This window comes from Astyanax mexicanus, chromosome 1 (assembly GCF_023375975.1).
Source record: "Astyanax mexicanus isolate ESR-SI-001 chromosome 1, AstMex3_surface, whole genome shotgun sequence".
NCBI lineage: Eukaryota > Metazoa > Chordata > Actinopteri > Characiformes > Acestrorhamphidae > Astyanax > Astyanax mexicanus.
In genome coordinates, this window is record NC_064408.1 from 115,875,737 (window position 1) to 115,892,771 (window position 17,035).

The 17,035-nt window shown below is 37.8% G+C and overlaps 1 protein-coding gene across 1 annotated transcript; it reads left to right on the top strand.

The window, feature by feature from the left end:
* The first annotated feature begins 654 nt into the window (after window positions 1-654).
* ubqln4 (ubiquilin 4) lies at window positions 655-16,534 on the top strand. The gene is made up of 11 exons (XM_007242164.4): window positions 655-835; window positions 4,496-4,647; window positions 6,019-6,179; window positions 9,321-9,583; window positions 10,263-10,421; window positions 10,646-10,859; window positions 11,884-12,023; window positions 12,214-12,297; window positions 13,516-13,631; window positions 13,943-14,162; window positions 15,178-16,534. The coding sequence occupies exons 1-11, from the start codon at window positions 689-691 to the stop codon at window positions 15,328-15,330; spliced, it is 1,809 nt and encodes a 602-aa protein (XP_007242226.2). The 5' UTR covers window positions 655-688; the 3' UTR covers window positions 15,331-16,534.
* Window positions 16,535-17,035: the final 501 nt, after the last annotated feature.

Consider the following 17,035-nt stretch of genomic DNA (forward strand, 5'->3'; position numbering starts at 1 on the left):
ATTTACCCATAGTACATGTAATTCGTTATTTTTTTCATATTTTGTCACAAAGTGTATTAATGTAATATTAATGCAGTTTCTCTGATTTTGCTATTTATAGGTATATGTTTGAGTAAAAATAACATTGTGGTTTAATTTTATTTATTTTTATAAACTACGGACAATATTTCTCCCAGATTCCAAATAAATTTGCTTTTATTTGCAGAAAATAAGAAATGGCTGAAATAACAAAAAAGATGCAGAGCTTTCAGACCTCAAATAATGCAAATAAAACGAGTTTATAGTCATAAAGTTTTAAGAGTATAGAAATCAATATTTGGTGGAATAACCCTTGTTTTTAATAAAAGTTTTTCATGCATCTTGGCATGTTCTCCTCCACCAGTCTTGCACACTGCTTTTGAATAGCTTTATGCCTTTACTCCTGATGCAAAAATTCAAGCAGTTCATCTTGTTTTGATGGCTTGTGATCATCCGTCTTCCTCTGAATTATATTCAGAGAAACTCTTTAAGTTTTTAAGTGGTCTCTTATTTTTTCTAGAGATGTATATGTGTGTGTGCGTGTGTGTGTGTAAAAGTGTGACTGGGCGCGCGCGGCTCCGCGTGGGGGCGCTGTTTCCGGTCCGCTCTTGTCGCTGCTCTCGCGGCTCTTCTCGCGGTGACGTGATGAAGTGAAGAGAGCAGAGAAAAGATGGCGGAGAACAGCGGCGCGGACCCCGCCGTGGAGGGAAAATCCGAGGAGAATGCGGCGACCGGCGGCACCATCATCATGGTCACCGTCAAAACGCCCAAGGACAAGGAGGAGATCGCCATATCCGAGGACGCGTCCGTCTCACAGGTAACCCGGGCCGCCGCCGCCGCTCCGTGTGTTCGTGTACATGTAGCTGTGTGTGTGCGGGTGTGTAGCTGTGTGTGTGAGAGCGGCTCAGTCAGCTGTCCGACATGAATCGGCTGATCCAGAATCAGCGGCGATCAGTTCAGCGCTGCTTTTCGGGCTGAAACCGTCTGTGTAACTCACATTTGAACACACAGCTTTAATGTTACACTCCTTATTAACTGGTGTGTGCGGGTTTTGAGTGGGTAGTGCGGATTTAACGCAGCATTTATGAGGAAAATGAAGAGGAGAAAGTCGGCCTGGCTCTCAGTTCATACCTGGTGTTCCGTCGAGTTCTGCTAGCCGTCGAATTTGTGCAGCTCAAGCGTTCTGCGCATGCGCGGACGAATTGTTCTTTAGACATATGACGTGTTTTTCGTGATGATTCTGTTTTTAAATCATTTTAAACTTCATTTCTATCCACCCCATTCAGTTTGTAACTGTTTTATTTAGGTTTATTTACATTTTAGTTTATTTAGTTTATTATTTATGTTCGTTATTTTTTATTTTATACTTTGTTGTAGCTTTTGTCATTGTATTTTTACATTTTGTTTCATTTTATTTTCCGTTTTGCCTTTTAGACTATTCCATTATCATTTGTTTTGTTTTTATTTGTTGATTTTAATGTCCAGTCTTCATTTGATTTTATGTATTTTATTTTATTTACACTTAACATCACCTTCCTTTTATTGTTTTTAGCTACTTAAGAAAATTTTGTATCTGTTTTATCTAGATTAAGAAGCTATATATATTTTTTTTACAATTTGTCCTCTTAATAGGATTTTCTGAGAAATATTTTAGCATTTTGAAACATTATAACCCATAGCATATACTATACTTATATTCACGATTTTAATTAAAATCATTTTAAACTTGTCCTCCACTCAGCTTGTAGCTGTTTTTGTTTTTTTATTTTAACTTTTCATTTTCACTTTTTATTTCATAGTTCATTTTAGCTAGGTAGCCTCATTGTACTTTTTTTTTGACAGATTTTATATTTTTCTCTTTTAATTTTCTTTTACGTTTTGTATTGTCTTTTTATAATGTCTTAGTAATAAGTCTTTATTTGATTTTATATATTGTATATAGTTTGCACTTTTCTATCCTTTTATTGTTAATTAGCTTATTATTTTCCTCCGGGCTTTTAGCTACTTAAGATTCTTTTTAGATTGAGAACCTATATACATTTCTCTTTTTCCCGCTTAAAAGGAATTTGTAATATGCTTATTTTACCCTTTTTGAGTATTATAACCCATATTAAAGACTGTTTTATTTATTTATAGCGGTTACACAGCCTTATCTATAGTAAGGTGTACATTGTAACTAGACGGTGGTAGCAGGTTTCGAAAGGGTAGCACAAATCGACAGGACACCCGGCTAGCTTCTATGGCGGCAGCGCGTAGCTAGTTAGCTATTCCTTCCTACTGAAACAACCTCTTTTTGTGCGTGTAAAGGTTTTAATCGCTACTTTAACCCTTTATTATCAGTTTAACGCGATTAAACACGGCAGGTTTGCTTCATAAGTGCTCGTTTTGTCTCTCTGGAGAGGGTAGCGGCTGTTCTGCGCACTGTCTGAGGCGACGGCAGATCGAGCTCGGTTGGCTACCGCTAAGTAAGCTAGGCTGTTAGCATTAGCTTAATATTAGCTGAGTTAGCCTAGCCGTTAGCTTAGCTACGGAAGGTTCTAGCCCTACAACTCAGCTGCTAATTTTTACTTAGTCATTTCCCCTGTTTTAGAGGGTTTTATTCACCTATAGTGTCCAAAAGGAGGCGAATTAGGCCTGAATTCACTATATGAACACTGATGTTTCACTCAAACGCAGCTAGTTAGCGATATAAACACGGTTTTAGCCGGTTAACCTGCTAATTGTTGATAATGGGGATTTAATTAACAGTGATGGTTAGCTAGCTAGTTAGGTTGGTTACTAATGTTTTAATGTGGATTTAAAGCAGATTAATGAGCTGGTAATACATTTTGTAGGTCTATATCTTTAATAAACATCAGGTTCAATCTGTCTATTTAAACTCGAAATACATTGAGGGTTTCACTCATTTACAATGTAGCCAAGCCAGTACACAGGTAAGGGACTGTCAAAGAAAAAGAATGAATAAATAAATAAAGACCCAGAATTTTAATAAGATTTTAAAATTACATCTCAAACAAATGAGATAATAAGAATAAGAAATTAGTTGGAATTATAAATTTACAGGTTAAAGGTAATAAAAATGTAAGGTATGCAGTTACAGATGAATGAATGAACAAATACATAAACTTGATTAAAATAAACCCTTGTGTTTCTCTCGAGGAGCAGGAGAGAACCAGCCAACTTTTCATACACTATTTTTTATTCAGTTTTTTGCTTTATTTTGTCAGCTTGCTAAAATGTCCATCCCTGTGCAGATGAGAGATTCCCTGTGTTAGATATTAGTAGTTTGTTTTATTATTTTATCTGGACCCTCTCTTTTATTTTCCTACAGGTCCAATAGACATGGCATACGTACCAAATATAAATCGTATGTCATAATTAAACTACGTATATAAAAATCTATACAAATAAATAAATAAGGAAAATAGAAAAACAACTACAACATATAGTTGTTTACAAAATGTGGACGAAAAAAAAAGGGGTAATGTTTGATATTCACAGTACATGTTAATAGTATACTGTTTGTGGATTTACTGGTATTTTGTCTATGCTGTAATTTGATAGTGGCCAATAACTGATTAGTTATTGGTTACATTTGTAGTGTTTTTTTTATGCTCAGTACATCTTAGTACGTCTTATGAATTGTAAAAAGAAATGAAGTTTTATTTATAAAGTTTTAATACATAATACACCGTCTCTGTTTTTACCGGTGTTCTGGGTACGTATTAATTTGATTATGCTGTTTGATAATTTGGTGTTTTTGTTTATGAAAGCTATCTTAATCTGCTGTTTATTGAACATTGTATCATATGTTTACACAATCTTTGTGTACACTGAGGTAACTTTCTGTTTGATTTTAAATGAATGAAAAAATGTTAGCCCTTTATGAGTCATTATTTATATTGTGTTAAATTTAAGATTGATACGTTTGATTGCTTTACTCAGAGTAGATTAAATAATCAAAGAATATGAGGTTACCTGTATACCTGATTGTATAGACAAATTTAAGTGTTTAAGCTCTAATGTTGAGTGAAAACTGAAGATTAATCCTCTATTTACTGATTCAATAATTTCCTGGATCTGACTGGCTTTGTTGGTTATTTATATATTTTGTTATTTAGAATTATTATTTTATAGATTACAGATTATATAGATTATTTGTGTATTCACTGTAGTTTTACAGGTGTGTGTTTAAATGTTCATTTGATTAATTGTTTATGCTTTGTTGTATGTAATTTTTAGAGGCTTGTTCCTTATTTATTTGCTCAAACCAATCACAAATGAAGGTTTATGCTTTTTTTTATTCTTGCTTAAACAGACATTTTGTCCTAGCAAATAATGTTTTCTTATTGTGTAAAATCCAGAAGAGCAATATTTGATTGGTGTACCCTTTAGAAGACTAAAACAATTGCCAGAGTGTGCTCAGATTGTGAAACAGAGCTCCAGTGTTTTACAGTCCTCTTCTCCTTATCTACAGTTCAAAGAAGAAATCTCCAAAAGGTTCAAGGCAAAGCAGGACCAGTTAGTCTTGATCTTTGCCGGTAAAATCCTGAAAGATGGGGACACGCTCGGTCAGCACGGTATAAAGGATGGCCTCACCGTTCACCTCGTCATCAAAACTGCACAAAAGTAAGATGCTCACAATACACTCAGAACTGCAGTCTCACAATACACTCAAAGCAGCGGACTCTCTGTACACAAGTTTAAAGCTAAATTTCACAATAGCCCTGCCACAATGACCATCTTTTTAGACAATGTTTTGTCCATAATGTATAAGTAATTTTCAGATCAATTTTAAACTACTGAAATTAAGAGAATACAGTGACATCTTTGTAACTGAAATATTAAAAGAAAGAAATAAAGCAAACCAATTGATCTTCCACACTATTCTAAACACAATGCGCAAAATTGAGGTAATGTCCAGTCAGTGATGTAATTATTGTTACTTATCTGTTACTTATATTGTTATTTATTTCTTATTGGAATAGGCTACCTGATTTGGCATTACTGGAATAAAAGGTTTATTTGTAGATAGTTTAAATATCCAGTGGACATAGATGGTCAATCGTTGTTGTGATTTTTTTTTTTTGTTGTATATATTTTAATGTTTGTGTGTGTGTGTACAGAGCTGGTTTTAATGTTGTGGCTGATCTCTGTGCTTGATCTGCAAATGTAAAAAGTATTGTGCAAAGTATACAATAGAAAGGTACACATTTTAATAGGCTTCTTGATGCTTTATATGCACACAGGAATGGTTTCCCAGAGTGGCTTACCTAATACTTACGTGCAAGTAAATTTGAACAATAAAACTAATACCACAAAGACAAAAATAATTAGGCGTTATTTGTTTGACATTTATTAAAACCATATTTAGAAAGTTTATAAGGAATAAAAAAGTGAAATAGCAGCTTATAGTGTTATTGAAAGCAGTTGAGATATAAAGAATAAAGTGCTATTTAGCTATAGAAGTGAAAAGAGAATTAAGACAGAGAGCAATGATTTGGATTAAAGTTGAAAGGACTGTTTTTGCTGGTGGAGCTCCTTGACTTTTCCACTCAAACATCTTAATCTCTGCTCTCTGCTTTGTCTTCTACTTCTTAAAACCCTGGACTTCTGAGTTTGGCTTTTGTTTGCTGTAATCATTAAGTTTTCTGTTTTAGCTAATGTTGAGAAAATCGATTCCTTTCATGTGTGAATCGATTCATGATCATCTTTGTCCAAATCGAGATGCATTTAAAAACCAAACGTTTCCCCCACGCCTAACATGGACAAAATATTGATACCCCTAGATCTAAAATTGAGTGTTAAAATGAGGTTATCTTGCTTTTGTTGCTGTTAGGATTTGATTGCGTTTAACAAGAGCATTAGAAATGTCAGGATATCTTTAATATGTACAGCTATTTGCAAATATTCTAGTGGACATTATAAACATGCTATATAATGCTATAAAACAGCATGTCTGGACCAATGCATTATTTTGTGTGTTTGCTTCTCCTGCAGAGCCACAGGTGGTAGTTCCACGGCTGCTTCATCCAGCTCAGGCACGTCACAGCCGAACAGCAGCAATGCGGGCACTGCTAACCCCGGCTCAGCTGCCAACCTGGGCACATCGCAGGGCAGTGGGCCGTCGCCAGCCCCCTCGCAGCCAGCCAACTTATTCAGTGAGTGTGTCTTTATAAAATGTTAAAAGTTCACTTCTAAAGGCAGCTTAGCGGTTCTGCGGTTCTTTAAAGTCTCTTAGTTCCTTTTGCTTGCTTCTCCTCCTGCCATGGAGGAGAGCCAGGGAAGGTCTGTAGAAGTGGTTGAATAAATTCAAAGTGAAAATGAAAGGAGGACGTCTTTTTTAAAAGGTGATGCAGACCAAATTTGGCAGGGGACTTTTTAATGATCTGTTCCTCACAGAGGAAAACACGTCAGAAAAAAAAGTTCAGTTTACTAATGGGCAATACTTGAAGCAGTAGTTTACATTTTATATTATTGAAGTATTGTAGAAGTGTTGGACTAAAATGCACACATTTGTAAATGTATTTATTTCATACTCAATTTGAATGGTAAGACTGGTTCACATTAGTTTTAGATTGATAGATAAGATTGAAAAAGGATGCAACACAATCACCCCCATCTTTTCTAATTTTCATATTGTAATGTGTGTTATTGCTTATAATGTGGATAATAAAAGTAAATAATTAATTGATCACAAAAATAATGTTACTGCTTTAGGTAAAAAATATTATTATTATTATTTTTATTTTTATTATTGGTAGTATTGGTAGTATTAGTAGTATTAGTAGTAGTAATAGTGATGAGAAACCAGGGTCGCTCATGTAAATTTCAAAGGATCACAATCGGATGAAACAGATCCAGATCACTATTGTATTAGATTTAGTCTGTCATGCATAACACTCTGCACAATTATTACTGTCTCACAAATAATACAGGGTAAAAATATGAGTCATGCTTTTAATATTGTGATTAACAGTAATATAAATCTAATGTAATTTAGCAAGTCTAACAGATTTTTTTTTATTCAAATTTAAATATGCATTATTAAAGGCTGTTAAGGCCACATGGTTTACACATACATGTGCTGTGCGTTTGATATTTGCACGAAAACCGTATTAATTGATTAATACAGTTGTGGTCAAAAGTTTACATACACTTGTAAAAAAACATAATGTTATGGCTGTCTTGAGTTTTCAATAAGTTCTACAACTCTTATTTTTCTGTGATAGAGTGATCGGAACACATACATGTTTGTCACAAAAAACAGTCATAAAATTTGGTTCTTTCATAAATTTATTATGGGTCTGCTGAAAATGTCACCAAATCTGCTGGGTCAAAAATATACATACAGCAACATTAGTATTTGGTTACATGTCCCTTGGCCATTTTCACGGCAACTAGGCGCTTTTGGTAGCCATCCACAAGCTCCTGGCAAGCTTCAGGTCGAATGTTTGACCACTCTTCTTGACAGAATTGGTGCAGTTCAGCTAAATGTGATGGTTTTCTTGCATGAACCCGTTTCTTTAGCACTGTCCACATGTTCTCAATGGGGTTTAAGTCAGGACTTTGGGAAGGCCATTCTAAAACCTTAATTCTAGCCTGGTTTAGCCATTCCTTTACCACTTTTGATGTGTGTTTTGGGTCATTGTCTTGTTGGAACACCCAACTGCGCCCAAGACCCAACCTTCGGGCTGATGGTTTTAAGTTTTCCTGCAGAATTTGGAGGTAATCCTCCTTCTTCATTATCCCATTTACTTTCTGCAAAGAACCAGTTCCACTGGCAGCAAAACATCCCCAGAGCATAATACTACCACCACCATGCTTGACAGTAGGCATGGTGTTCCTGGGATTAAAGGCCTCACCTTTTCTCCTCCAAACATATTGCTGGGTGTTGTGGCCAAACAGCTCAATTTTTGTTTCGTCTGACCAGAGAACTTTCCTCCAGAAGGTTTTATCTTTGTCCATGTGATCAGCAGCAAACTTCAGCCAAGTCTTAAGGTGCCTTTTCTGGAGCAAGGGCTTCTTTCTTGCACGGCAGCCTCTCAGTCCATGGCGATGTAAAACACGCTTGACTGTGGAGACTGACACCTGTGTTCCATCAGCTTCCAAATCCTTGCAGACCTGCTTCTTGGTGATTCTTGGTTGACTCTTGACCATCCTGACCAATCTCCTCTCGGCAGCATGTGATAGCTTGCGTTTTCTTCCTGATCGTGGCAGTGACACAACTGTTCCATGCACTTTATACTTGCGTATAATTGTCTGCACAGTTGCTCTTGGGACCTGTAGCTGCTTTGAAATGGCTCCAAGTGACTTCCCTGACTTGTTCAAGTCAATAATTCGCTTTTTCAGATCCACACTGAGTTCCTTTGACTTTCCCATTGTAGCTTTTGTAGCTGAGTCTAATCACTGGGTCAAATGAGCCCTATTTAAATGGGCTCATGAGAAGTCAACAGCTGTAGTCAATCAGAATCACTTACAAGAAGTGAAGAGGCCATGACATGAAGCTAATTTGATTGACACAACTCGCTACATCACCAAAATTGACAAATTTTGTTGCTGTATGTATATTTTTGACCCAGCAGATTTGGTGACATTTTCAGCAGACCCATAATAAATTTATGAAAGAACCAAATTTTATGACTGTTTTTTGTGACAAACATGTATGTGTTCCGATCACTCTATCACAGAAAAATAAGAGTTGTAGAACTTATTGAAAACTCAAGACAGCCATAACATTATGTTTTTTTACAAGTGTATGTAAACTTTTGACCACAACTGTATATGTAGTACGCAATTATCCTTTAAGAAGCGCAGGCTAGTACAATATAAAGTCTTTCACAAATTTTTTTTGTGATTAAATGGTATGTTTTAATACAATTTTAATAACAATTTAAAAACGTAATAAAAATAGCAGTGTTATTTATTGATTGATTTATTTACTGACTTGCCAAAGTATCGGATCGGAATTCTGCATTGGCAGATATTTTGCATCAAATGAATCTGGCTCTGGGCCAAAAACAAAAAAGCATGATTGGGACAGCCCTGCTTATAATACATTAAATTTCTTTTTGGCAGAATGTTAATATAATTGCACAATTAGTTTTCTTAAAATCTCTCAGTATTTACAAAAATCTGTTTTTGTAAGCAACATATCGATAATAAAATTTCAGTAATCTCTGATTATGCTAAGCAATATTTAATGTCTTTAATTTATATATAAAAATGTGAATTAATTGCCAGTTCATCACAAGGTGACTTTTCTCTGATTATTTGTTAATTGTGTTTCTGTTTCTTGTTAGCTGGCTTCGGTGACCTGTCCAGTCTGGCTAACTTGGGCATGGGCTCCTCCAACTTCATGGAGCTGCAGCAGCAGATGCAGCGGCAGCTGATGTCCAACCCGGAGATGCTCTCCCAGATCATGGAGAACCCCCTGGTTCAGAACATGATGTCTAACCCAGATTTGATGAGGCAGATGATCATGGCGAATCCACAGATGCAGCAGTTGATGGAGCGCAACCCGGAGATTTCGCACATGCTCAATAACCCTGAGCTGATGAGACAGGTGGGTGGTGGTGAAGAGCGGGCTTACTGCTGTAGGATTCTAAACGTGTCCCTTTTAATATAGGTTCAATGTAATTTCTTAATGTAATGTAAAAGTATGCAGCACAGACTATATTGATATGTCCTATATATTTTTTTCTTCTTTTAAGTAAGCTGTCTTAAATTGTAAAATATATAAGACCTTAATTTGTGTTAAATTAATCTTTCAAAGTCTTAAAACTTCTACAGATACTAAATACAGTTTTATTTTTCCTTTTTGCATTACATTTTGTTTCCAAATATAGTATGCTAGTTGATTTGCTTTTTTTATATTTTGAGATGATACTTTAGTTATGGGGTCAAATAACCCCAATTTTGCAGTGAACTCTATTTTTCCCCCTTTTTGTGTGCGAAGAAGTTAACTTCTGTTTCTTTTAAATGTTGGTTTACAATTTTCACAAGCTTACTGTAAAGCCTTTAAACATATTAGTGTTTTGTGCACTTTGCTATTTTGTTAAGGTCGTATTTTGTCTTTAAATGGTTTTAAACAGTCTTTAAACTCCTTGATTTAATGTCCTTCAACATGCAGATACCCTGACCAAAAATAGCAACACATCCTAAGTCAATAAGATGTTTTTTGCATATTCATTAGAAGTCTGCAGCTCTGGTGACTTTAAATAAATCCTTTAATCTTTATTTAGACAATGGAGTTGGCAAGGAACCCAGCAATGATGCAAGAGATGATGCGTAACCAAGACAGAGCGCTTAGCAACCTAGAGAGCATCCCTGGGGGATACAACGCTCTACGGAGGATGTACACTGATATCCAGGAGCCCATGTTTAGCGCCGCACGTGAACAGGTATACAAATGTGATTCTGCTGAGGGAAAAGGTCTTTTTGTATAGTAATGTTAGTTTATTACATGTAATTAATTAATTAATTATGTATTTGTTTTAGATGCTTTAAAGATTGTAACTGGCCAATAAAAAAAGTATTAGCTGAAAGCAAATTGTGTTTGCAAGCTGCTTCTTATTTTATATACTTAAATGACTTATCAATTTTTCCTTTCTTTTGTTTTGTTCAGTTTGGAAACAATCCCTTCTCTGCCTTGGGGGGCAACGCAGACAGCTCGGGAGCACAGCCCTCCAGGACGGAGAACCGAGAGCCACTGCCAAATCCTTGGGGGCCCCCTGACGCCAGCTCTACTGGGACTGGCACAACCACCACCTCTACCACAACTTCCACCACCCCCAGTGTCTCCAACCCCCTGGGAATTGGTTCCTCTAGCTTGGGCAACGGTATCTACTGAAAACTAATGTCACATATATGTACATATAGTTGTATTGTGATATTTAAAGACATTTTCATGATGAACTATACTTATGTTGGGAGTAGGGGGTTCTGGATTAAGGTACTACTAGTAGTTCTGGATAGTACCAGTCAGCTGCACCCCTAAGGGTGGACGAGTGCACTGGTCCTCATCCATCTCCTAAAGCTGTCAGGTGTTTGCTCCTAGCACCACACCCCAGTACACTACCTTAGATGGCGGGCTAAACCACCGGTCACGACAGAGGGGGGGTCTTTGGAACTCAGTGGTTAAGGCCCAATCCCATTTCACCCCTTGGCTCTACCACTTATCCCTACCCCTTGTTTTTGAGTGTAACCCTGCCCCTTGGAACATAGTTATCAGATTATAAGGTGCATTAAGTTACACTAGTAAGGAACAGTGTCGTCGCCATGTTTCCCTTCTAATTCAGCAGGTCTTGCTCTGGGGACGCCTGAGTAAACAAAACTGTAATTATTATTTAATTATTTATTACTCTTCTGAAAACTGTTTATTTGGGCCATTTCTGTTTATTTACAGTAAGCTTAGATATCCGAAATTTTAGCACGGTTAGCAGCAGGTTTAAGCGCTACGAAATGCTGCCCGATAGCGCTGCACTGAGAAACCCTGAGTGCTCTGGTAAGCCAGAGCGCTATCAGCTAGCGTTTTGTCCCAGGTAAATTGTTTTAACAAGTTAAATGGGCAGGCTACAGTCTGATATACTCACCTCTGACTGGCGAAAAACCTAGTACTATGGTTAGCGGCTAATGCTAATGCTACTCCAGCCTTGGTGCTGGAGAAACTTCACTGAAACTCCTGTATAGCTCTGTACTTCAGTGGAGTGGCTTTACTGCTCCTTAATACCTGACTGGTAAAATTCATATATAATGCAATATTTGGGAAAATTAAAGGATTTTAAGTCCCCCTTACATTGCTGATGAAGAATAATAATAATAATGATTATGATGTGAATATATTTTTCTCCTCTGCTTGCACAGGTGTATTTAACAGCCCTGGCATGCAAAGCCTGATGCAGCAGATCTCGGAGAACCCCCAGCTGATGCAGAACATGCTGTCTGCTCCCTACATGCGCAGCATGATGCAGTCCTTGGCCCAAAACCCTGAGGTTGCATCACAGGTTGGACATCTTCATTATTAACCCTTATGTGATAATTGGTCTAATCAAAGGCACTAATCTCGCTAACACTGAGTAAAAGGCAGTGCCTACTAATTAGAGCCGACAAAGGCAGACATACTAATTGCTGAATGCAGAGTGTAATGTTGTGCCAGTTGTTTTAACTGTTGGGTTTTTATTCTCTGCTCCCCAGGTTTTGATGAATAACCCTCTATTTGCTGGAAACCCCCAGCTACAGGAGCAGATGAGGCATCAGCTGCCTGTATTTCTACAGCAGGTGGGTCTGAATGTTCTGAAACGTTAGCTGAAATTACCTCAATTAGACATTTCTCATAATTCACCTATAGAAACATGTTCCCGCTTCTTCAATTAGTGAACTTTCAGCTGTGAAGTGTTTTGGGCTTTAGCAATATTTGCTATTGGACTTGGCATTAAAGCTACTTTAATTACTTTAATTTGCACTATTTGCTGATGCAGACAAGTAGATGCTCATGCACAGCTTTTCCTGTCCCTGTAAAAAGTCCTGCCAATAGATAAGGACTTTTTGAAGCCCATTAACCTAAGCATGTTTGCATAATGCCAGATGTGGGCTAGAGAACTTTAAAGCCCCAGTATTGATGAGTGTTCAGGCCAGTCACTGTTTAAGTCATTATAAGCAATATAATGAACATTGCTCTTTTGTTGATATTTCCCTTAGTGTACCACTTTGTAAAAACATTGACTTATTTAGGATGTTAAAAAAAAAAGGTCTATACTGCTCCGCAACTCATCCCAAGAGTACTGGAGCACAGTCTTTATTCGCTTTATACCCCTCTAACCCACACCACGGCACCAACAGGTTCACGTTTCTCTACTCCAGTAGTCTTTTTCTATTGGTTAAACTTGTAGTTGTAAGTGTTAATTTCCACCTCTGCAGTGCCCTTTCAGGTTTAACTGTGCTATGTATGTGGATGCCGTGTTTGTGTACTTTGTTATGCATAAATATTACCACTATCAGAGGCACACAGCTCTCTCTCTTGCCCCGCCACTAAACCCATACATCTCTCCTGCTACTCAGGTTTTGCCATTATTGCACAGCAACTACTAAACCAAACTAGATAGAAACAAGAGTCCAAACAAACAATTTGGCCCATAAAGTTCTGCCCAATTATTTGTTTGCTAATTTGCATAAAATGCATTACCTATTTTACGAACTATTATTATTATATCTGAAACTAGAAACATAGTTTATCACTTTTTTTTTCTCTAGGACAAGCGTGACTAGTAATGTTTGTTTCAGTTTTTGGACAAATGGTGTCCTTTTCAATCAGATATTCACAGCAGTGCTCCAGAATTGTATTATAATTATAATTTAAATTTTATATCCTTGTATTTAAATAATGAATTGGCAGGTGTCCCAATACTTTGGTCCATATTGTACATCTTGTTTTTAGTTGTCTTATTCAAAAACAGGTTGTGTAATAGTTTAAAACTTCTGTTTTTCTTGATTTTTCAGATGCAGAATCCCGAAGCTCTCTCTGTGATGACAAACCCTCGAGCCATGCAGGCCCTGATGCAGATCCAGCAGGGTTTACAGACCCTCCAGACCGAAGCCCCAGGACTCATGCCCAGGTACTACACATTCGTTGGCCTTGTGAAAGTAGATCATGTTCTGTAAATGTTTTGAGTTGTGGTTTGGGAATTCACAGGGTACATCCTCTTTATTGAAAGTTCTGTTTTTCTTAATACGTTACAGACAAATCGAGCTTTTTCCTTTTTTTTTTTTTTTTTTTCAGAAGACTTATGCTTATATGCTTATACCTTTACAATAACACATTGATTATCTCTCCTGTTTAACATGTATAAGCGGTACAGGTTTGAGAATTTGCAGTGCCAAAAAATGTACTTCCTCCTAAACTGCAAAGTCTTTGTCTTTTCTTTAGTCTAATTCCTGGCGGGGTCCCTCCCGGGGTTCCTCCTGGGGTCCCTGCTGGAGTTCCAGCTGGAGTTCCTGTTGGGATTCCCACGGGAGTTACTGTAACTCCAGAAAACCCTCCGCCTCCTTCCTCTGGACTGGGCTCCACCCCCGCTGCTGGAACCAACCCCACCCAACAGCAGCTCATGCAGCAGATGTTACAGATGTTTGCTGGAGGGAATGCATCGGTACATTTGCCATTGGTTACATTTACATTCTAGGAAGCAGTGTTTGCGTGCTGCTTTCAAAAGTAATTATGTAGATACATTATGGTCCAATCCAATTTAACCCCTTGGCTCTACACATATCCAGCGAAAGTGCGCTAAATAGGGGAGTGCGTTTATACTTGTGCGTGCGCCTATCAGCAGCTCTGTGTCACTCTGTGGGCTGGAACATTAAAAATGCTAGTAGTTCATTTCAGTAGCTAGCTAGCTGTCCTGTTCTGTTCCACCTTAAATGGTGCAACAGATGACCGAGGCTGCAGCATTTAAAGTGAAATGTAAAAATAAAAGAAAATAATAAAAGCTAATAAATGCTAATTTCAACTTCCCATCACAGAGAAAGTAAGGAATGGGCAATCAGAAACAATTGCTGCACTACCAGCCCCCTTTCTGATGACATGCGATGCTCTAAAGTTAACTAGTTAACCAGCTTTTACGTTGCTGAACTGGCCACTGCTAGATGCTATATATTTGTGTTGGGTGCTTGAATGGTTGTCCCAATTCTTAGAGGAAAGATTTCACCCCTTTTAACTCTGTTCTAGGGGGAAGGGTTACACTCGAGAAGTTCTGCCAATAGAAAAAGACTTCTGGAGCAGAGAAACGTACATATATTAGTGCCTAATGCCAGGTGTGCCCTAGAGTGGTACAAAGCGAATAAAGTGTAATGATGGTGCTTCAGTACTCTTGTGAGGAGCTGGGGAGCAGTATAGACTTTTTTCTTTTAATCCCTTTGATTTCTGGAAGAATAAATGAGCAAATGTCTTAATGTGTTGTGTGTGTAGTGTAGAAAGATGGAGATAAATAGATGAAAAGAGAAAATATGTAATTTGGCAATGGAGTGAGTGCAGTACAGTACTGTGCAGTTTAAGCAGAATGTAGTGAATGACTAATAAATGATATAATTTATAATTAGTGTAGAATGTTACATTTGCAGGTTTAGTGTTTCTGAGCTGACCTGTTCTCTTCTCACCTCTCCATCTAGACCCAAACACCGGAGGTGCGTTTCCAGCAGCAGCTGGAGCAGCTGAGCGCAATGGGCTTCATCAACAGAGAGGCCAACCTGCAGGCCCTCATCGCCACAGGGGGCGACATCAACGCCGCCATCGAAAGACTGCTCGGCTCTCAGCCCTCCTAATCGCACCGGGGGCCACACGCAAGGGGCCCGAAGCTGAGGAACGAGACATGAACACAGTCCTTCATCACATAATATCTGACAAAGCCCCCGTTAATAGACTGAATTCCAATTACTTCTTCTCTCTTTTACTCGGTTGATCTGAGAATCGTAGGAAATTGGGGTTTTCAAATTCTTTTCCTTTCGACCAATAAAGCAAAAATGAAATTGCAACCGAATAAGCCGAGGCTAGCCCCTCTCCTCTCCTCTCTTTCGTTTGAGTGCCCCCTCGTGCTGTGGGGGGGAACGATGCTTCTATGAAACGAGTGTAGGCGACCATTCCTTTTAAATTGAAACATGCTCACTCGAGGCACTACTTTCATGGTTTGTTTGGGGATTAGGGGACGAAACAAACAAAACAAAAAAAAAGCTAAATACAAAAGAGATTCTCGGACAGAGGAACCCTTGTCTATCATGAAGATGGTCAGTTCATATAATTTTTCTCTTTCTCTCTCTCTCTTGCTCTCTCTCCTACTTCATGCCTGACTAAACCAGTATTTATTGCAGACCATGTAGAGGAAGTTACCAGTTACCTTTTACTCCCTTACCGCACCTCAGCGATTCACAGTGCTTTAAAAGACGTCCTCCTCGTTTGACATTGTTAATTGAGAACCTAATAGATGATGACTATCATAATGATGATTATAAAAATGTTGGGAATTCCTGTTCGAGCATTTCTAACAGCCTCACGCAGACGACCGCTTACTCTTCTTCTTCAGCTGTTTAGAGAAGCAATGATTTGTTAAAAGTGAGATTCAAGCTATTCAAGAAGATACTCAGTCATCTCTTTAGTCTTTTACCTTTTTGAAGGAGTGAGTGTGACTGAATTGCCAGCACGGGCTTGTGGTTGTGGGGGTAAAAGGTTGTAACAAGGCACCAATAAAGAAAATTTCTCCGGCTTATGAGCAACACCGACAGCAGACACACTTTTTTTCTTTTTGACCATATCTTTATGCTTTGACATAGAAGTACTCTAGTGCGTGGAAAGGACTTGCATTGTGTACTGGATTGTGTCATCCTATACAGTTGATCCGGCAGCAGAACCTGGTAACAGCATGAAAGAAAGATGATGCTAGCTTTTCTGTGCACCAATCTCAGTGCTAACCAACAGCGATCTAATGGAACTAACAGTTGAGTTTTGATGTGAATTAAAATGTGTTCAACTTTGCTTTTTTTGCTGCACGTTCATAATCCACTCTCTCTCTCTCTCTCTCTCTCTCTCTCTTTCTTTCTTTCTTTCTCTCTCTCATCTTATTTGATTAATTACATTGCAATAATCTGAACTCATACTTGGGTTGGTATGTGTTTTTGTTTTGTTTTATGAAACCAGAGCAAGTCTGCAGGCCGTGAAGCCATGTTTAACCGTGGTGCTATTTTTTTTAAACACATTGAAGAAGTGAATAAGAGATGTGTGAGGAATACTGTGGTAACATTAATTGAAGAAGCTGACCTTGGTCACTTTGCCTTACTTGAGGCCTCATGTACTAAAGTTGTGTACGTAGAAAAACATTGTGTAGGCCATATTTTACGCTTATAATCTTTTTTTCTTAAATAATAGTAGGTCTATGCTTCTTCAGTGTTGCAATGTTAACATTATTCTAAACAGATTTAGCTCATTTAAACAGCCAGGATTGTTTTTTTAAAGCTTAATTTTAACACTGCTTACTAA